The following is a 23,089-nucleotide window of genomic DNA, read 5'->3' on the forward strand; positions in this document are numbered from 1 at the left end:
TAAAATTCTACAGTGAATATTATTGTTTCTTTTATATATCTACTGTAATATAGATGTCTCTGATTTTATATAAAAAATATAATAATTGTAATATAGATGTCTCTGATTTTATATAAAAAGATAATTATTATATTATAGACTCCAGCCAATTTTGTTATTATTTTTTTTTATCATATACATCATAGTGGACAGTTTTTAAAATAAAAATTTTTCAAATATATAGTATATAAAATACACCAACATATTTTGTATATTCATACAAGCTAAATGTGTTTAGAATAAAATTCTACAGTGAATATTATTGTTTCTTTTATATATCTACTGTAATATAGATGTCTCTGATTTTATATAAAAATATAATAATTTTAATATAGATGTCTCTGATTTTATATAAAAATATAATAATTTTAATATAGTTGTCTCTGATTTTATATAAAAAGATAATTAGCATATTATAGACTCCAGCCAATTTTGTTATTATTCTTTTTACTATGTCTATGACAACATTTTAAGGAGGATATAATTTTTAGTATAGCTACTGCAAAATAGATGTCACTGCTTAAAATTCAATATAAAGTATAAATTTTTCTTAAAGATATAATTATAAAATAGCTGAGTTCATTTCTTTTCAAAAAGCAATAAGGACATGCATTCTCATCATTCTTATTTAACAACATTATGCTAACGTTACTGAAATGTTGTAGGTAAAACAAGCGAAAAGAAAAAAAGAGAAAAAAAAAAAACATAGTATTACGAAATGATTGTTTTTTCTTCTTGTTCTTTACAAATAGTATTACTTGCATTATGCACGTGTTCTTTACTGTTGTATCAATAAATTTTTTATTAAATGCACATGTTTTCTTTAGTTGTTATGCATATACAATTATTATGTGTCACCTGAAAGCTTATTTATTGTACATAATCTAAAATACATGTGTAACTATTACATTGAAAAAAAATCTATATATATGTACATATATATATACATCCGAAATTATTATAAAAATTGTAACTATAATAGTTAATCGGTAGATACTTGGGTATTTAGACATTTTATAACATTTTTACTAATATGTCATTACATGTAATGATATCAAATACATAAAAATAAAATTCGAAATACATATGTACATATATGATTGCGCATCTATTATCATTCTACATACATTTTATATGAACGGGATACATAAATTTTTATAATTGTGTTTTTATATTTGAATTACGAAAAGTAATTAATAGAAATTTAAGTGGGAAATTCGACACGTGAGCTCAGCTTAAGAATAATTTGAGATTGCAAAAGAATTTTAGGGTAAAAAAAGCAAAAATTAGTTTTTGAATTAGATTACTTTTCTTGGCTTTTTTTACATTAATTTTGTTGTTGTTGTTTTTGCTGCTGTTGTGTTGTTGTTCTTTATTTATTTTAGTTATTGTTTTTATTTAGTATTAGTACTATTATATATATATATATGTTTTGTTTTTGCTGCTGTTGTTGTTGCTTTTGCTGCTGTTAATGTTGTTGTTGTTTATTTATTTTGATTATTGTTTTTATTAAGTATAAATACTATTATATATATGTTTCTTTTTTAATTTAACAAATTAAATCACTTTTTTTAAAACTTTTTATTAAACTTAATACATATTTTGTCATAAACACTTATTTATCTAAAATTTTATTTTGGTACTAAGTCGGTTCTTTTTTCAATTATGTACTTAATTAAGGTCCTCCTAAACTTTTTTATATAATTGTTACTTTCTAAAGTAAAGAGCAGATTATTTAACAATTTAAGATCGTTATGCAGTAACATATTTTGTGTTTTAGTTTTGTTAGACAAATTTAATCCCAAATAAAAATATTTCTTAAACAGTAATTGTGTACATTTTCGACATAAATTTATCTGTTTGTTAAATATTTTGGTAGCATTTTATGTTTTATTTTAAAAATAATTTATATTTACATGATTACTAATACTTATTAATTAAAACAACTGCATGTTGTATTAGTAAGTCAGTATATTAGTGTAATAGGCACAATACCTATTTATACATGTTCTTAAGATTGTGTGTTTCAAATGAAAAATTGCACGTAGCATCTGAATGTAAACAATACTTATTAATTATGTGGATTACAGTATAAAGCAATGTGAAGAACAATTCGTCGGCAATTTCTCCATACATCTGTAGCTCAGTTGGTAGAACGACCTAGAAAGTGGTAGAATACTGGTTCGGGTCCTGTTCGAGAAGAAAAATTTTTTAATTTTTCTGTCTTTACTCATTCCTTTGATTACGTCACCCATCTGCTCTGCAGTTGTATGAAAAAATTTCCATCGAGTTGATATTTTAAGAACTTTAATTCTTTATCTTCATTTCTATAATTTTCATTCTCTTTAACAATTGTGACTATTGTTTCATAATCGCTTATATTTAAATTATTATCTACTTTAGCCTTGATATTATATTTGTAATTTACTACATAACATAGTTTGTGAGTGACTTAGAGTTTTTTACTTTTCTAGTATGTTCATTTATAACTTGCTATTGTTGTTGCTGTAATTATTGTTGAATTAAAATATAAAATAGATGAAATTGATGATCGAAAAATGACTTAAACACATGAAAAAAGATATTTATGTCAACACAATTGTTTAATTTGATTAGATAAATAATGAAAAAATTAGAAATATGCGTCTTTGCCTAAAATTTTCATTTTTTTAACATAATAATTTTAAAAAAAATGTTATAAAAAAATATATGGTTATATGCACCTCCTTTTTATAATAATTTTTATTTTTTATCTATTGCAGATGTTTTAAGAGAAAAAATAATGGTGGCGGAGTTTGTCGCCCGCCAACATCATTCTAGTTCCCCTGTTAACGGAGAAACACCAGCTCAAAATTATTCTAATACACCGTTATCATTTCATAACAGTTTGAAAGGAACACCATTTATTAATAGTGGTAATAGTAATACTTCATCATCATCACCAACACACAATACAAATAACAATAAAAGTAATAGTAATAATAATTTAAATAACAGTGACTCAGGAATAATATCAAATATGCGTATGACACATTCACCAGCGTTATCAATTAATGGTAACTCAAATGGATCAAATTCAGGTAAATTTTTTAGAAAGATATAAAAATTTTACAAATAAAAAGAGGGTTTTTTTGTTAATGTAAATGGAATTTAGAGCTACGTAATTATGTTAGAGTAAGGTTTCCTCACATAGAGTACATTTGATATTTTTAGGATGTGGAATGAATTACTAGAGATGATCCCAGCACACCTTCTTTCAAACGTTGATCCATGACGGGAGGAAGGTTGTGCGGTTTTATATCCGCGTTGGGTGGGAGAGGGTGCCTTGCGGAGTCTCGCACTGATTCGTGTTAAAAGGATGTTTGGTCTTGAAAGATTTCATTAGCAAATGCCTTAAATTACATCGGTACAGTTACCCCAATTCACAAAACTACAAACTAGGATATGAAAATGGGAGGGAAAAGATGGTAAAAGAGTTTGTCGGAAATTCTTTTAAGAGTATTAGAAATTACATTGGAATCCTCGGAAGAGGATCGGTACAGTCACTCCAATTGACAAAACTACAAACAAGGATATAAAAATGGGAGGGAAAAGAAAGTAAAAGGGTTTGTCGAAAGTTCTCTTAAGGGTATTAGAAATGAGGTTGGAATTACATAATCTATTTGCAAATAATTGATCATATCTTATGCATATTTAATTAATTTTATTTTTTTTTTTAATTTCTAATTTTTGTTGTAAAATTAAGGACATGGATTATTATTACCGAGATCACCTATGTCTCCTATGTCACCACAACATGATAGCTATTCACAAAGTAATTATGAAATGAATCAATTAAAACGTAAAGATTTATTTACGCAACGTAAACAACGGGAATTTATACCAGATAATAAAAAAGATGAGAGCTATTGGGATAGAAGACGTCGTAATAATGAAGCAGCAAAACGTTCACGTGAAAAAAGACGTTTTAATGATATGGTATTAGAACAACGTGTTGTTGAGTTAACAAAAGAGAATCATGTTCTTAAAGCTCAATTGGATGCCATTAGAGATAAATTTAATATATGTGGTGAAAAATTAGTTAGCGTTGACCAAATATTAGCAACATTACCAACAAGTGAACAAGTTTTAAGTATTACAAAACGTGCTAAAATATCAAATACAGTACCACCAACAATTATTTATCCATTATCATCAAGTCCAATTTTAACATCTGTTATACAACCATCATTACAAACAAATTCTTTAATAGATAGTAATAGTAATAATAATAATAATAATAATAATAATAATAATAATAATAATAATAATAATAATAATAATAATAATAATAATAATAATAATAACAATAATAATAATAATAATAACAATAATAATAATATTAATAATAATAATAATAATAATAATAATAGTGGAAGAGATAGTAACATTCCAATTGGTAGCTCGATAACAGCAACAACATCATCTTTATTAAATCATACTACAAATATATTATCTTCCTCATCTTCATCGTCATCCTCTTCTTCTTCATCATCATCTTTATCAACAGCTTTACAAAATCAACCAACATCATCTCAACTAAATTCACCTATTGGTTATATATCATCACGTTCTTATTCAACAAGTACAACAATAAATCAAAAGAATTTAAATAATAGTAATTCAACTTCACCTGGACTACAGCAACAACAACATTCAAATCAACCACATCCACTGCAACAACATCAAAGTATACTATCTTGTGACAGTACTTCTTCAACAAGTTATTCTCATCATCATAATAATAATAAAAATAAAGTAATATATCATCAGCAACAGCAATTACAATCAAATCATCATCATTTTCATCATACTAATTGTAATCATCATGATGATAATATCTGTCATCATATATATAATAATAATAGTAACAACAACAATAATAATGGAAATCAAAATAATTCTAATTCATCATCGAATATTAGTGGACGTTTGGAACGTAATAGTTTTCATCACCGTCCAATATTTGATCAAAGAAATGAAAATTCAAATAATAACAGCATTAACAGCAGTAGTAATAATGGCAATTTATCTTCTGCTCCAACACCATCATCCACATCGCCATATGATCATCATTCTATATTTTCACATACAAATCATCATCATTTGTCTGGACATTTACCATTCTCTGGTAATAATACAACAAATTCTGGTACTATAATTAATCCAAATAATATTTTATTATCAAATGATCAAATTGATATACCAACTGGATCAACATCATCAATATTAAATCGTGCGATGTCATCGCCGAAATTAATAATTAAAAATAATTTAAATAATGGTACTTTAATTAGTTGTAATAATAACAGCTCTGCAACACCTTCATTATCTTCGCCATCATCATCATCGTCAACTGCATCAACAAGAGAAATAAGAAATAATGGTATTAACAATAATAATGGAAATATAACATTAGGAAATAATAATAATCCGCCACCTTATATTGAACAATATGGTCTTGATGAATTAGCAACAACAACACCACATTTATCTTCACACCACAATAATAATAATAATCAAAATCATCACCATCATTATCATATTCAACATCATCACGATATACATGATCGAGAATACAATGATATAATGAAACATACAATTAATTTATCATCAAAAATAATAACACCCGGTACAACATCATCATCAACAGCAGCAGGTACAACAAATATTGATTGTAATAGCCCAACATCATTAATTATCGGTTCGTCATCATCATTATCATCATCACCGTCATCAGTATCTGGTTCATCATCATCACCAACATCAGCATCAGCTGTTGCAGCTGCAGCAGTTGCATCAGCAGCAGCTGCTGTTGTTGCTGCTGCATCAATACATGGTGTTGTATTAAATGGTAATAATGTATTGAATTTATCACGTCGTAATGTTAATAACAATGACATGGGTAATAACAATAACAGTTCTAACATGAATGAAATAAATAATAATACAAATATTTGTATCAATAACCGTGGTAATAATAATAATAATAATAGTAATAATAATAATAATAATAACAATAATAATAATAATAAAAATAATAATAATACTAATAATAATAATAATAATAATAGTAATAATAGTAATAATAATAATAGTAATAATAATAATAATAATAATAATAATAATAATAATAATAATAATAATAACGGTGGTTCAACATCACCATGTGATTATTTATCACATTGTAATGTATCATCGAATACATCAAATGATGACGATAATGAAACATGTGGTGACAATTTAGTAACAGCTGTTGATTTACATAATAGTTTGCCACTTAAATTACGTCATAAATCTCATTTGGGTGATAAGGATGCAGCAACAGCACTATTAGCATTACAGCATATTAAACAAGAATATTTACCATCATCACAATCAAGTCCACCATGGGATAATGAAGGTTCAAGTGATGAAAGAGATTCTGGTATATCAATTGGTACAACTGAGTGGACATTACATCATCAACGCAAAAATCTAAATAGTAGTAATAACAACAACAATAATGTGAATAATAATAATAGTAATGGACATATAAAAAAATCTTCTGTGATAAGTGATAAGGAAGAAAATATACATTTGAAATCTCAATTAGCAAGATTAGAATCAGAAGTGGCTAATATTAAAAGTATGATGATACTTGGTACAACGAATGTTGTTAATACAAATTCACAGTAAGCACAATAAATTAAAAAAAAAATATAAAAGTATTTAAAAAAAATTTTTTTTAAATTTTACTAAATTTGAATAAATTTTACTTACACATTATTATTAATTTTATTATTAATCTATTTATACGTATATATAACTATTTTGTTGTACCTAAAACTAACATATTATAATTTTTATTATGTACTTTGATTACAATCATTATAAATACTTTTACCATAATATTTTATATAACAAAAAAAAAAATTTAAATTTTCAAAGGTATACATTTTTTTTTATTTCACTTAATATAATTATATATATATGTATATATATATACATACACACACATACACACACGTATATATATATATATATATATATATATATATATATATATATGTGTGTGTGTGTAAACATTATATATATATATATATGTGTGTGTGTAAACATTATATATATATATACATATATATATATATATATATATATATATTTTTAATAACTCGGTTGCAGAAAAATTTTAAAGTAGAATTTTCTTAAATAAATATATATATATAGAAACATTATATATATATATATTTAGACTTTTAATAACTCGGTTGCCGAAAAATTTTAAAGTAGAATTTTCTTAAATAATTTTTTAGGAAAATTATATATACAACCCAGATATATCAATGAAGTTTTTGTCCAATGGCCTTATAAGGTTGGAAAGCTATTATATATCTCTAAAAGCTTATTTTAAATATTCGTAAAAATAATAATGTCAGATTAATGACACTCGACAGTCACATGCACAATTGTAGGTCAGACGTATCACTAAGGTCTTAATAAAATTGCATGACAGGTTCGGATAGATCGCACACAACCTAGCTGCATGAAATTTTTGCAGTCGTGTGCCAAACTTTATCCCAGTTATATCGTTGATGTTTCTTTGGAATAAATTGACTAGTTGTCATACAATTCCAGAAACTAATTTTAAATTTTCAGGAAAATAATAAAGCTAGATTCATGGTAACTGCCAATCATATGTTCAGTTATAGGTCATACGTATTCTTGAAATTTTTGTGGTATGACTTAATAGGTTCGGGTAGCTCTGCAACAATCTTAAAAGCTAAGTTCCTTAAAGCTTTTATGGAGTGGCTTGACAGGTTCAAGTAGTTTCTACACCACCTTAAAAGGTAATATTAAATATTTGAAAGTAGAATAAAGAATAGGGTAGCTCTCCAAAAAAATAGCATAATAAGAAAAATAAGCATAGAAAGAAAAATAAGAATAGAGTAGCTCTCCAACAATCTTAAAAGCTAAGTTCCTTAAAGCTTTTATGGAGTGGCTTGACAGGTTCAAGTAGTTTCTACACCACCTTAAAAGGTAATATTAAATATTTGAAAGTAGAATAAAGTTAGCTACATAAAATTTGGCGGTTATGCGTCCAATTATAGCCCATATATCCTTAGTTTTTATATAATTTCGGGTAGCGCCCTTACAACCCAAAAACCTTATTTTTATGACGTATTCAGAAAAATTGTAAAATAAGAGACATCGCCATCTTGTGTACAATAATAATTAATATAATATATATATATATATATATATATATATATATATATATATATATGTATACATGTTTATATATATATATATATATAAACATTATACATATATATATTTAGACTTTTAATAGCTCGGTTGCAGAAAAATTTTAAAGTAGAATTTTCTTAAATAATTTTTTAGGAAAATTATATATACAACCCAGATATATCAATGAAGTTTTTGGCCAATGGCCTTATAAGGCTGGAAAGCTACTATATATCTCTAAAAGCTTATTTTAAATATTCGTAAAAATAATAATGTCAGATTAATGACACTTGACAGTCACATGCACAATTGTAGGTCAGACGTATCACTAAGGTCTTAATAAAATTGCATGACAGGTTCAGATTGATCGCACACAACCTAGCTGCATGAAATTTTTGCAGTCGTGTGCCAAACTTTGTCCCAGTTATATCGTTGATGTTTCTTTGGAATAAATTGACTAGTTGTCATACAATTCCAGAAACTAATTTTAAATTTTCAGGAAAATAATAAAGCTAGATTCATGGGAACTGCCAATCATATGTTCAGTTATAGGTCACACGTATTCTTGAAATTTTTGTGGTATAACTTAATAGGTTCGGTTAGCTCTGCAACAATCTTAAAAGCTAAGTTCCTTAAAGCTTTTATGGAGTGGCTTGACAGGTTCAAGTAGTTTCTACACCACCTTAAAAGGTAATATTAAATATTTGAAAGTAGAATAAAGAATAGGGTAGCTCTCCAAAAAAAAAGAATAATAAGAAAAATAAGCATAGAAAGAAAAATAAGAATAGGGTAGCTCTCATACAATCTTAAAAGCTAAGTTCCTTAAAGCTTTTATGGAGTGGCTTGACAGGTTCAAGTAGTTTCTACACCACCTTAAAAGGTAATATTAAATATTTGAAAGTAGAATAAAGTTAGCTACATAAAATTTGGCGGTTATGCGTCCAATTATAGCCCATATATCCTTAGTTTTTATATAATTTCGGGTAGCGCCCTTACAACCCAAAAACCTTATTTTTATGACGTATTCAGAAAAATTGTAAAATAAGAGACATCGCCATCTTGTGTACAATAATAGTTAATATAATATTATATATATATATATGTATACATGTTTATATATATATATATAAACATTATACATATATATATTTAGACTTTTAATAGCTCGGTTGCAGAAAAATTTTAAAGTAGAATTTTCTTAAATAATTTTTTAGGAAAATTATATATACAACCCAGATATATCCCTGAAGTTTTTGTGCAATGGCTTAACAAGTTTGGAAAGCTACTATACATCTCTAAAGGCTAATTTTAAATATTTGTAAAAGTAATAATGTCAGATAAATGATTCTTGACAGTCACATGCACAATTGTAGGTCAAACATATCACTAAGGTCTTTATAAAATTGCTTAACAGGTTCGAATAGATCGTACACAACCTAGCTGCATGAAATTTTGCAGTCGTGTGCCCAACTTTACCCCAGATATATCGTTAACGTTTCTCTGTAATAAATTGACACTTTTGACTAGTTATCATACAACTTCAAAAACTAATTTTAAATTTTCGGGAAAATAATAAAGCTAGATTCATGGGAATTGCCAATCGTGTGTTCAGTTGTATGTCACACGTTTTCTTGAAATTTTTGTGGTATAACTTAACAGGTTCGGGTAGCTCTCCAACAATCTTAAAAGCTAAGTTCCTAAAAGCTTTTATGGAGTGGCTTGATAGGTTCAAGTAGTTTCTACACAACCTTGAAAGGTAATATTAAATATTTGAAAGTAGAATAAAGACAGCTACATAAAATTTGGCGGTTATGCGTCCAATTATAGCTTATATACCCTTAAAGTTTTTTTACCCTTATATAATTTCTTGTGTACAATAATAATTAATATAATATTATATATATATATATATATATATATATGTATACATGTTTATATATATATATATAAACATTATACATATATATATTTAGACTTTTAATAGCTCGGTTGCAGAAAAATTTTAAAGTAGAATTTTCTTAAATAATTTTTTAGGAAAATTATATATACAACCCAGATATATCAATGAAGTTTTTGGCCAATGGCCTTATAAGGCTGGAAAGCTACTATATATCTCTAAAAGCTTATTTTAAATATTCGTAAAAATAATAATGTCAGATTAATGACACTTCACAGTCACATGCACAATTGTAGGTCAGACGTATCACTAAGGTCTTAATAAAATTGCATGACAGGTTCAGATTGATCGCACACAACCTAGCTGCATGAAATTTTTGCAGTCGTGTGCCAAACTTTATCCCAGTTATATCGTTGATGTTTCTTTGGAATAAATTGACTAGTTGTCATACAATTCCAGAAACTAATTTTAAATTTTCAGGAAAATAATAAAGCTAGATTCATAAAGCTAGACGTATTCTTGAAATTTTTGTGGTATAACTTAATAGGTTCGGTTAGCTCTGCAACAATCTTAAAAGCTAAGTTCCTTAAAGCTTTTATGGAGTGGCTTGACAGGTTCAAGTAATTTCTACACCACCTTAAAAGGTAATATTAAATATTTGAAAGTAGAATAAAGAATAAGGTAGCTCTCCAAAAAAAAAGAATAATAAGAAAAATAAGCATAGAAAGAAAAATAAGAATAGGGTAGCTCTCATACAATCTTAAAAGCTAAGTTCCTTAAAGCTTTTATGGAGTGGCTTGACAGGTTCAAGTAGTTTCTACACCACCTTAAAAGGTAATATTAAATATTTGAAAGTAGAATAAAGTTAGCTACATAAAATTTGGCGGTTATGCGTCCAATTATAGCCCATATATCCTTAGTTTTTATATAATTTCGGGTAGCGCCCTTACAACCCAAAAACCTTATTTTTATGACGTATTCAGAAAAATTGTAAAATAAGAGACATCGCCATCTTGTGTACAATAATAGTTAATATAATATTATATATATATATATGTATACATGTTTATATATATATATATAAACATTATACATATATATATTTAGACTTTTAATAGCTCGGTTGCAGAAAAATTTTAAAGTAGAATTTTCTTAAATAATTTTTTAGGAAAATTATATATACAACCCAGATATATCCCTGAAGTTTTTGTGCAATGGCTTAACAAGTTTGGAAAGCTACTATACATCTCTAAAGGCTAATTTTAAATATTTGTAAAAGTAATAATGTCAGATAAATGATTCTTGACAGTCACATGCACAATTGTAGGTCAAACATATCACTAAGGTCTTTATAAAATTGCTTAACAGGTTCGAATAGATCGTACACAACCTAGCTGCATGAAATTTTGCAGTCGTGTGCCCAACTTTACCCCAGATATATCGTTAACGTTTCTCTGTAATAAATTGACACTTTTGACTAGTTATCATACAACTTCAAAAACTAATTTTAAATTTTCGGGAAAATAATAAAGCTAGATTCATGGGAATTGCCAATCGTGTGTTCAGTTGTATGTCACACGTTTTCTTGAAATTTTTGTGGTATAACTTAACAGGTTCGGGTAGCTCTCCAACAATCTTAAAAGCTAAGTTCCTAAAAGCTTTTATGGAGTGGCTTGATAGGTTCAAGTAGTTTCTACACAACCTTGAAAGGTAATATTAAATATTTGAAAGTAGAATAAAGACAGCTACATAAAATTTGGCGGTTATGCGTCCAATTATAGCTTATATACCCTTAAAGTTTTTTTACCCTTATATAATTTCGGGTAGCACCCTTACAACCCAAAAACCTTATTTTTATTACGTATTCAGAAAAATAGTAAAGTAAGAGACATCGCCATCGTGTGTAAAATTATAGTTAATATAATATTATATATATACATATATACATATATATACATATATAATATAATATAATATATATATATATATATATATATATATATATATATATATATTATATAATATATAATATATATATATATATATATATACATGTTTATATGTATACATATAAACATTATACATATATATGTTTAAACTTTTAATAGCTCGGTTGCAGAAAAATTTTAAAGTAAAATTTTCTTAAATAATTTTTATGAGCATTATATATTTTTTTTTTTTTTTTTTTTTTTTTTTTTTTCCTTATTCACTCCTAGAAGGAGCATAGGGCAAGTGCATGATTTCTCATGCACTAGTTTCATAGCGTCATAGAGTTTAACTAGGTAGGTGACTAATCTGCCGTAGTTTTATTTATATTAATTATTTGAGGTTATTAATATTTACTGTTTATTTTTCTTAGTTTTTTTTTTAATATGGAATATTACGAATATTTGAAAATTACTTGTATAATATTTATTAGTATTGTATATTAAGTTATAATAATATTGAATATAATTTTTATAGTGACCTGACCGGGGTTTGAACCCGAGATCCTTCGGTTAAAGGACCGGTGCCATAACCACTGCACCAATGGTCAGATATGAGCATTATATATACAACCCAGATATTTCCCTGAAGTTTTTGTGCAATGGCCTAACAAGGTTGGGAAGCTACTATATATCTCTAAAAGCTAATTTTAAATATTCATAAAAATAATAATATGAGATTAATGACTCTTGGCAGTCACGTGCACAATTGTAGATCAGACATATCACTCAGGTCTCTATAAAGTTGCTTGACAGGTTTGAAAAGATTGTACACTACCTAGCTGCATTAAATTTTGCAGTCGTGTGCCCAACTTTACCCCAGATATATCGTTGGTGTTTCTCTGGAATAAATTGATACGTTCTGGTAGCTGTCATACAACTCCACAAACTAATTTTAAATATTCGGGAAAATAATAAGGCTAGATTCATGGGAACTGTCAATCATGTGTTCAGTTATAGGTCAAATGTTTTCTTGAAAGTTTTGTGGTATGACTTAACAGGTTCGGCTAGCAACAATCTTGAAAGATAAGTTCCTTAAAGTTTTTATAGAGTGGCTTGACAGGTTCAATTAGTTTCTATACAACCTAAAAAGGTAATATGATATATTTGAAAAGCAGAATAGAGTTAGCTACATAAAATTTGGCGGTTATGCGTCCAATTATAGTCCATTCATCTTTATTTTTTTTTTTATTTTTATTAATTGTGGCTGTCCATGTAATGTCGGCCGCAATTTGCTGGACCCTTCACCAAAGGTGTTTGGGTCGAATTACTAAGTTTAAAGAAAAACGATGAGATTGCGTAAAGTTAGTTCTTAACTTTCAAAGCATGAATAGACGATGATATTGCGTGTTGCTATTGTTGATTTGTGATGTACATTAGATGTTGTTCCATAAGTTGTGTGCCTTCAGTAAACGTGTGATTTGCGCCTGGTCTTGGATATGGTCAAGGTTTGGTTGTTTCGCATGTTGTTAGTATAGGTTCAACTGTGTATGAGGTTCCGCATGCGGTGCGTATCAGTCTGTTTGCGCCCGTAAAGTGATGTCCATGGGAGAACATGGTACATCCCAGGCGGAGTCTTGTAATATTGACCCAGGAGTGGCGCTTTGTGTCTTTTGTAGTTCTTATGTCTGCAACTTTTTTACATCCAAGTCTTCGGCACATACTGGACCTCATGGGTGCCACGTAGTATTTTCGTACTGGTACTATAAGGAAACCCACCTTGATTTCCTTTGGTGGTTCAAGGCAGTCAAAGGTTACCTGGATCAAGCCTGAATACACTTCCTTTGTGCATCCACCAACTTCAGTTCTTTTTTTAAATCGCCAGATTTTAAAACGTTATTTTTTTCCTTGAGCCCCTGGAGTACTTCGTCATCGGACATAAAGATTAAATATCTACAGAAGAAAGTTCCCCTGCAGGTGTTGAGACCTTCATTATATTCTGCTGTGATTGGTATGTCGCCTAACTTGTCCAGTTTTATTAACTTTTCTCCGATAATTTTGTTTGGCACCTCGATCACAAGATTTCCCTCCCTGTTGAAGGTGGGCTTTGCCAAATTGCTAACACCTTGAATTAATTTAGTTACAAGGAAGATTTTGTATGTTCTGATGGGTCGTTTTTCGTCTTGGGTCTTCACGGTAATGTACCTTATTAACTCGCTTGATTTACAGCTCGAGTTCATGCCCAGTACGGGGAAATTCAGAAAATCATTTGTGATTTCCTGTCTGGATTTTCGTTTCTTTCTGAAAATACCCGCCTCGTCACCCTCAAGTGAACGAAGGAGCTCGAACCTATTTTGTGTGCCCATGGGGTACACCACCACGTCTACTACAGTCCTTTTTTAAAGTTGTTTTCAAACACACAAGAACAAAATTTTATATTATAGTAAAAACGGACAATGTTTTAGTTTAAAAGTCGTTTCCAATTGAAATTTTATTCCCAAATTAGACATTGTCAAAAAGTTTGAAACCGATTTTGACGTTGTCAAAAAAAAATTTTTGTCGAACACATCTTTTTCAAGAGTTCAGTGTTGAACACACCTATATTTCAAATTTTGTATTGAACGTATCTTAAATTATAAATAATGATTGTTTTTATATTTTTTGTTCAAAATGTTTTTGATTTTGTTTTTTTTTTTAGATTAAAACACTAATACGACAATGTTTTTCATAAATCACTATTATTTAGGTAAAGTTTTAATTGTTTTTAAATGTTGTGGCACTTTTTATAATTTTTTATTTAAAATTAGTAAAATTTTTGTAAGTTACCAGCACGGTGGTGACCGCCGCCGCGGCACAATTATATTCAATACAAATTTGCACTATGCCAGGGATTTTTGCCTGTGACATAAAATTAAATATTAACCGCCCGGTTGAGAGTTGTTGTTTTGTGAGTAATTAAAACTGTAGTTTTAATAAACGATAGACTGCCATATATTCTTAAAGTTTTTAGAGAATCTCTCAACTGGCTTAACAATTTTTTGTTAGCTTCCTTACAAAGCCAAAACCTTATTTTTAATACGTTTTCAGAAAAATAGTAAAGTAAAATACTTCGCCATTGTGTGTACAATTATAAACTTGACATATAGCCGTCGAATGGTATGACGGGTTCAGGCAACTGTCACAAAACCATGAAAACTAATTTTAAATATTTCAAAAACAAGTTTTTGCATTCAAATTGTAAAGACGGCATTGTATAATTGTTTCGGTTTAAATCGACGGAAATGTTTTTACTTATTTGAAATTTCATTAACGTGCAACCGGTTAAAAACATAAATATTGTAAATTTTATACCGTATTTATATACCGAGATGTAAAAAAATATATATTTAAATTTTTTTTTATATTAAGTGATATATTTTCTTGTCCTATAATTATTTTAATTTTTTTTTTAATTTATAAAATGTAAATTTACATTTATGCATGTGTAAGAAAATAAAATGTGTTGAGTTTAATATAAAATTAATCCTATTAATTAAAGAAAAACAAAATAAAAAAAAAGGTAAATCAAAAATTTAAAAAAAAATTATTTATATAAAAAAAATTTTAGCATGTAAATTTAAAAAATAAAAATATATTCTTCATGTAATACATAAATATACATGCATATACTTATAAGTTTAAATTTTATTTAATAACTACACATACATATATACATTATATTCATAAGTGTGTATTTAAAGATTCATAAGTGTGTATTTAAAAAAATTTGAAATTTTTTTTTTTTAAATTAAGTTAATTAGAATATTTAATCTTGTTGTTTTTTAATTATAAAATTACATATATATGAATTATAAGTAATATATATGAATAATAAATAATCTGTATGTTTATGTATATAAGAATGTTTTTTTATATTATAAAAATAGAAAAGAAAAAAAAATATATTTTATATATTAATAATTATATAAAAAAGGACTTCATTTATTATTAAAGATATTTAGTTGATTGATTATAATAAAGTAATTTTTAAATAAACGAAAAAGTAAAAAAGAATGAGTTAGAGTAAAATACGAAACCTATGTAAATAAAAGAAAAGTAAAAATATAATTGGATTCAATTTATCATATCTTTTTATTTTACGTAAAACATATTAAGTATAACAAAAATTAAAACAGCAACAAAAAAGAACAAAAATAAAATGACGGTGTTTTATATTAATATTATAAAAAAGCTAAAAACGAAACTAAAATATATTTGTATACAAAGATCTTATTAATTATTTTAAAAAAAATAAATTATTACTATATTTTTGTATAAAACAAATAAACAAAAGAATTGAAATTTGAAAAAAACCAACAAAATTAACACATATTTAAAAATGAAAATTAGAAAAAAATATAACAAAATATTTTTTTGGAATTTAATTATTAAAGAAAATAAATAAAAAAAACTATATATATATATATTAAATGGTATGTACAATGATTCTTTTTATATATATACAAAAATGGGAAAAAATTAAATAAATTATTTTTTTAAATGCCTCTTATTTCAAGGACCCCTCACTCCCGCCCTATCCCGCCTCTTTTAATTTGATTATTGTTTTTTTTTTATGCGATACCATTCATTATACTAGTAAATGGAGGTTGTTTATATTTTATATAATATAAAAAGAAAGCAAAAAACAAAAAAATATTTGAAAGAGAAAAAGAAAAAAAATGTATTAATTAATAACTATATTATAATACTGTATGTAATAATATTAAAATGATTAAATAAAATAATTTATATAAAAAAAAAAAACATTTTTATATTTCTTTTATTTCAAAATAACAAGAGATTTTCACAAAAACTAATTAGTTAGAATTTGGCGTTCTTAATCTGCTGAATATATACCTTAGTAACTAAAAAAAACTAGTTTTTCAACAGCCATCGTTTTTGATAATAGCAAAATATAAAATAGTTTTTTTTTCATGTAGCAATAAAACATAAGCAAATAAATTGAAATGTCTTCTAGTTCAATTACCGCAGCTTGTATTTAAACTTTAGAAAAATTTTGGTTAAAAAAAAAGTAATTTATTTAATCATACAGAATTTTATGAATCAGTATATTCAATTTGTGTGAATCATTTTTCTCTTTTGATCATCCCAGATGTATGCATTCAAGTGATATATTTTAGTACTAACTTTATTATTTTTTCACCACATTTAAGTAAATTTTCACTTAATGTGGTAGATAAAAAATAGTGATATGATTTAAATTTGTTATTTTATTGTGAATTGGGTGTAAACTTAAATGATTTCTGATAATAAATTTAAAATAACAGACTACATACATTTATCCAAAAAGAAAACCAAAATGCTGAAATATTAATATGAAGAAATAAATACATACATCATAGTGGACAGTTTTTAAAATAAAAATTTTTCAAATATATAGTATATAAAAGACACCAACATATTTTGTGTATTCATACAAGCTAAATGTGTTTAGAATAAAATTCTACAGTGAATATTATTGTTTCTTTTATATATCTACTGTAATATAGATGTCTCTGATTTTATATAAAAAATATAATAATTGTAATATAGATGTCTCTGATTTTATATAAAAAGATAATTATTATATTATAGACTCCAGCCAATTTTGTTATTATTTTTTTTTATCATATACATCATAGTGGACAGTTTTTAAAATAAAAATTTTTCAAATATATAGTATATAAAATACACCAACATATTTTGTATATTCATACAAGCTAAATGTGTTTAGAATAAAATTCTACAGTGAATATTATTGTTTCTTTTATATATCTACTGTAATATAGATGTCTCTGATTTTATATAAAAATATAATAATTTTAATATAGATGTCTCTGATTTTATATAAAAATATAATAATTTTAATATAGATGTCTCTGATTTTATATAAAAAGATAATTAGCATATTATAGACTCCAGCCAATTTTGTTATTATTCTTTTTACTATGTCTATGACAACATTTTAAGGAGGATATAATTTTTAATATAGCTACTGCAAAATAGATGTCACTGCTTAAAATTCAATATAAAGTATAAATTTTTCTTAAAGATATAATTATAAAATAGCTGAGTTCATTTCTTTTCAAAAAGCAATAAGGACATGCATTCTCATCATTCTTATTTAACAACATTATGCTAACGTTACTGAAATGTTGTAGGTAAAACAAGCGAAAAGAAAAAAAGAGAAAAAAAAAAACATAGTATTACGAAATGATTGTTTTTTCTTCTTGTTCTTTACAAATAGTATTACTTGCATTATGCACGTGTTCTTTACTGTTGTATCAATAAATTTTTTATTAAATGCACATGTTTTCTTTAGTTGTTATGCATATACAATTATTATGTGTCACCTGAAAGCTTATTTATTGTACATAATCTAAAATACATGTGTAACTATTACATTGAAAAAAAATCTATATATATGTACATATATATATACATCCGAAATTATTATAAAAATTGTAACTATAATAGTTAATCGGTAGATACTTGGGTATTTAGACATTTTATAACATTTTTACTAATATGTCATTACATGTAATGATATCAAATACAAAAAAATAAAATTCGAAATACATACATATGTACATATATGATTGCGCATCTATTATCATTCTACATACATTTTATATGAACGGGATACATAAATTTTTATAATTGTGTTTTTATATTTGAATTACGAAAAGTAATTAATAGAAATTTAAGTGGGAAATTCGACACGTGAGCTCAGCTTAAGAATAATTTGAGATTGCAAAAGAATTTTAGGGTAAAAAAAGCAAAAATTAGTTCTTGAATTAGATTACTTTTCTTGGCTTTTTTTACATTAATTTTGTTGTTGTTGTTTTTGCTGCTGTTGTGTTGTTGTTCTTTATTTATTTTAGTTATTGTTTTTATTTAGTATTAGTACTATTATATATATATATGTTTTGTTTTTGCTGCTGTTGTTGTTGCTTTTGCTGCTCTTAATGTTGTTGTTGTTTATTTATTTTGATTATTGTTTTTATTAAGTATAAATACTATTATATATATGTTTCTTTTTTAATTTAACAAATTAAATCACTTTTTTTAAAACTTTTTATTAAACTTAATACATATTTTGTCATAAACACTTATTTATCTAAAATTTTATTTTGGTACTAAGTCGGTTATCTTTTTTCAATTATGTACTTAATTAAGGTCCTCCTAAACTTTTTTATATAATTGTTACTTTCTAAAGTAAAGAGCAGATTATTTAACAATTTAAGATCGTTATGCAGTAACATATTTTGTGTTTTAGTTTTGTTAGACAAATTTAATCCCAAATAAAAATATTTCTTAAACAGTAATTGTGTACATTTTCGACATAAATTTATCTGTTTGTTAAATATTTTGGTAGCATTTTATGTTTTATTTTAAAAATAATTTATATTTACATGATTACTAATACTTATTAATTAAAACAACTGCATGTTGTATTAGTAAGTCAGTATATTAGTGTAATAGGCACAATACCTATTTATACATGTTCTTAAGATTGTGTGTTTCAAATGAAAAATTGCACGTAGCATCTGAATGTAAACAATACTTATTAATTATGTGGATTACAGTATAAAGCAATGTGAAGAACAATTCGTCGGCAATTTCTCCATACATCTGTAGCTCAGTTGGTAGAACGACCTAGAAAGTGGTAGAATACTGGTTCGGGTCCTGTTCGAGAAGAAAAATTTTTTAATTTTTCTGTCTTTACTCATTCCTTTGATTACGTCACCCATCTGCTCTGCAGTTGTATGAAAAAATTTCCATCGAGTTGATATTTTAAGAACTTTAATTCTTTATCTTCATTTCTATAATTTTCATTCTCTTTAACAATTGTGACTATTGTTTCATAATCGCTTATATTTAAATTATTATCTACTTTAGCCTTGATATTATATTTGTAATTTACTACATAACATAGTTTGTGAGTGACTTAGAGTTTTTTACTTTTCTAGTATGTTCATTTATAACTTGCTATTGTTGTTGCTGTAATTATTGTTGAATTAAAATATAAAATAGATGAAATTGATGATCGAAAAATGACTTAAACACATGAAAAAAGATATTTATGTCAACACAATTGTTTAATTTGATTAGATAAATAATGAAAAAATTAGAAATATGCGTCTTTGCCTAAAATTTTCATTTTTTTAACATAATAATTTTAAAAAAAATGTTATAAAAAAATATATGGTTATATGCACCTCCTTTTTATAATAATTTTTATTTTTTATCTATTGCAGATGTTTTAAGAGAAAAAATAATGGTGGCGGAGTTTGTCGCCCGCCAACATCATTCTAGTTCCCCTGTTAACGGAGAAACACCAGCTCAAAATTATTCTAATACACCGTTATCATTTCATAACAGTTTGAAAGGAACACCATTTATTAATAGTGGTAATAGTAATACTTCATCATCATCACCAACACACAATACAAATAACAATAAAAGTAATAGTAATAATAATTTAAATAACAGTGACTCAGGAATAATATCAAATATGCGTATGACACATTCACCAGCGTTATCAATTAATGGTAACTCAAATGGATCAAATTCAGGTAAATTTTTTAGAAAGATATAAAAATTTTACAAATAAAAAGAGGGTTTTTTTGTTAATGTAAATGGAATTTAGAGCTACGTAATTATGTTAGAGTAAGGTTTCCTCACATAGAGTACATTTGATATTTTTAGGATGTGGAATGAATTACTAGAGATGATCCCAGCACACCTTCTTTCAAACGTTGATCCATGACGGGAGGAAGGTTGTGCGGTTTTATATCCGCGTTGGGTGGGAGAGGGTGCCTTGCGGAGTCTCGCACTGATTCGTGTTAAAAGGATGTTTGGTCTTGAAAGATTTCATTAGCAAATGCCTTAAATTACATCGGTACAGTTACCCCAATTCACAAAACTACAAACTAGGATATGAAAATGGGAGGGAAAAGATGGTAAAAGAGTTTGTCGGAAATTCTTTTAAGAGTATTAGAAATTACATTGGAATCCTCGGAAGAGGATCGGTACAGTCACTCCAATTGACAAAACTACAAACAAGGATATAAAAATGGGAGGGAAAAGAAAGTAAAAGGGTTTGTCGAAAGTTCTCTTAAGGGTATTAGAAATGAGGTTGGAATTACATAATCTATTTGCAAATAATTGATCATATCTTATGCATATTTAATTAATTTTATTTTTTTTTTTAATTTCTAATTTTTGTTGTAAAATTAAGGACATGGATTATTATTACCGAGATCACCTATGTCTCCTATGTCACCACAACATGATAGCTATTCACAAAGTAATTATGAAATGAATCAATTAAAACGTAAAGATTTATTTACGCAACGTAAACAACGGGAATTTATACCAGATAATAAAAAAGATGAGAGCTATTGGGATAGAAGACGTCGTAATAATGAAGCAGCAAAACGTTCACGTGAAAAAAGACGTTTTAATGATATGGTATTAGAACAACGTGTTGTTGAGTTAACAAAAGAGAATCATGTTCTTAAAGCTCAATTGGATGCCATTAGAGATAAATTTAATATATGTGGTGAAAAATTAGTTAGCGTTGACCAAATATTAGCAACATTACCAACAAGTGAACAAGTTTTAAGTATTACAAAACGTGCTAAAATATCAAATACAGTACCACCAACAATTATTTATCCATTATCATCAAGTCCAATTTTAACATCTGTTATACAACCATCATTACAAACAAATTCTTTAATAGATAGTAATAGTAATAATAATAATAATAATAATAATAATAATAATAATAATAATAATAATAATAATAATAATAATAATAATAATAATAATAACAATAATAATAATAATAATAACAATAATAATAATATTAATAATAATAATAATAATAATAATAATAGTGGAAGAGATAGTAACATTCCAATTGGTAGCTCGATAACAGCAACAACATCATCTTTATTAAATCATACTACAAATATATTATCTTCCTCATCTTCATCGTCATCCTCTTCTTCTTCATCATCATCTTTATCAACAGCTTTACAAAATCAACCAACATCATCTCAACTAAATTCACCTATTGGTTATATATCATCACGTTCTTATTCAACAAGTACAACAATAAATCAAAAGAATTTAAATAATAGTAATTCAACTTCACCTGGACTACAGCAACAACAACATTCAAATCAACCACATCCACTGCAACAACATCAAAGTATACTATCTTGTGACAGTACTTCTTCAACAAGTTATTCTCATCATCATAATAATAATAAAAATAAAGTAATATATCATCAGCAACAGCAATTACAATCAAATCATCATCATTTTCATCATACTAATTGTAATCATCATGATGATAATATCTGTCATCATATATATAATAATAATAGTAACAACAACAATAATAATGGAAATCAAAATAATTCTAATTCATCATCGAATATTAGTGGACGTTTGGAACGTAATAGTTTTCATCACCGTCCAATATTTGATCAAAGAAATGAAAATTCAAATAATAACAGCATTAACAGCAGTAGTAATAATGGCAATTTATCTTCTGCTCCAACACCATCATCCACATCGCCATATGATCATCATTCTATATTTTCACATACAAATCATCATCATTTGTCTGGACATTTACCATTCTCTGGTAATAATACAACAAATTCTGGTACTATAATTAATCCAAATAATATTTTATTATCAAATGATCAAATTGATATACCAACTGGATCAACATCATCAATATTAAATCGTGCGATGTCATCGCCGAAATTAATAATTAAAAATAATTTAAATAATGGTACTTTAATTAGTTGTAATAATAACAGCTCTGCAACACCTTCATTATCTTCGCCATCATCATCATCGTCAACTGCATCAACAAGAGAAATAAGAAATAATGGTA

The 23,089-nt window shown here is 26.3% G+C and overlaps 2 protein-coding genes across 3 annotated transcripts; both read left to right on the forward strand.

Moving 5' to 3' along the window:
• Positions 1-1,249: 1,249 nt before the first annotated feature.
• LOC129616762 (putative uncharacterized protein DDB_G0286901) lies at positions 1,250-6,978 on the forward strand. 2 transcript variants are annotated; one of them, XM_055532331.1, is made up of 3 exons: positions 1,250-1,309; positions 2,802-3,119; positions 3,785-6,978. In XM_055532331.1, the coding sequence occupies exons 2-3, from the start codon at positions 2,822-2,824 to the stop codon at positions 6,754-6,756; spliced, it is 3,270 nt and encodes a 1,089-aa protein (XP_055388306.1). In that variant the 5' UTR covers positions 1,250-1,309; positions 2,802-2,821; the 3' UTR covers positions 6,757-6,978. The 2 variants fall into 2 exon arrangements, with proteins under 2 accessions (XP_055388306.1, XP_055388305.1); XM_055532330.1 differs by lacking the exon at positions 1,250-1,309 and having other exon boundaries at positions 2,746-3,119.
• Positions 6,979-18,874: 11,896 nt separating this feature from the next.
• Positions 18,875-23,085, forward strand: LOC129616767 (probable cyclin-dependent serine/threonine-protein kinase DDB_G0292550; the record flags this gene model as incomplete). The annotated part of the gene is made up of 3 exons (XM_055532336.1): positions 18,875-18,934; positions 20,427-20,744; positions 21,410-23,085. Coding segments are annotated over exons 2-3 (1,974 nt in total), but the record flags the coding sequence as incomplete, so codon positions are not given.
• Between the last annotated feature and the right edge of the window lie 4 nt (positions 23,086-23,089).

Source organism: Condylostylus longicornis, unplaced genomic scaffold (assembly GCF_029603195.1).
Source record: "Condylostylus longicornis isolate FDR11 unplaced genomic scaffold, ASM2960319v2 ptg000286l, whole genome shotgun sequence".
Taxonomy (NCBI): Eukaryota; Metazoa; Arthropoda; class Insecta; order Diptera; family Dolichopodidae; genus Condylostylus; species Condylostylus longicornis.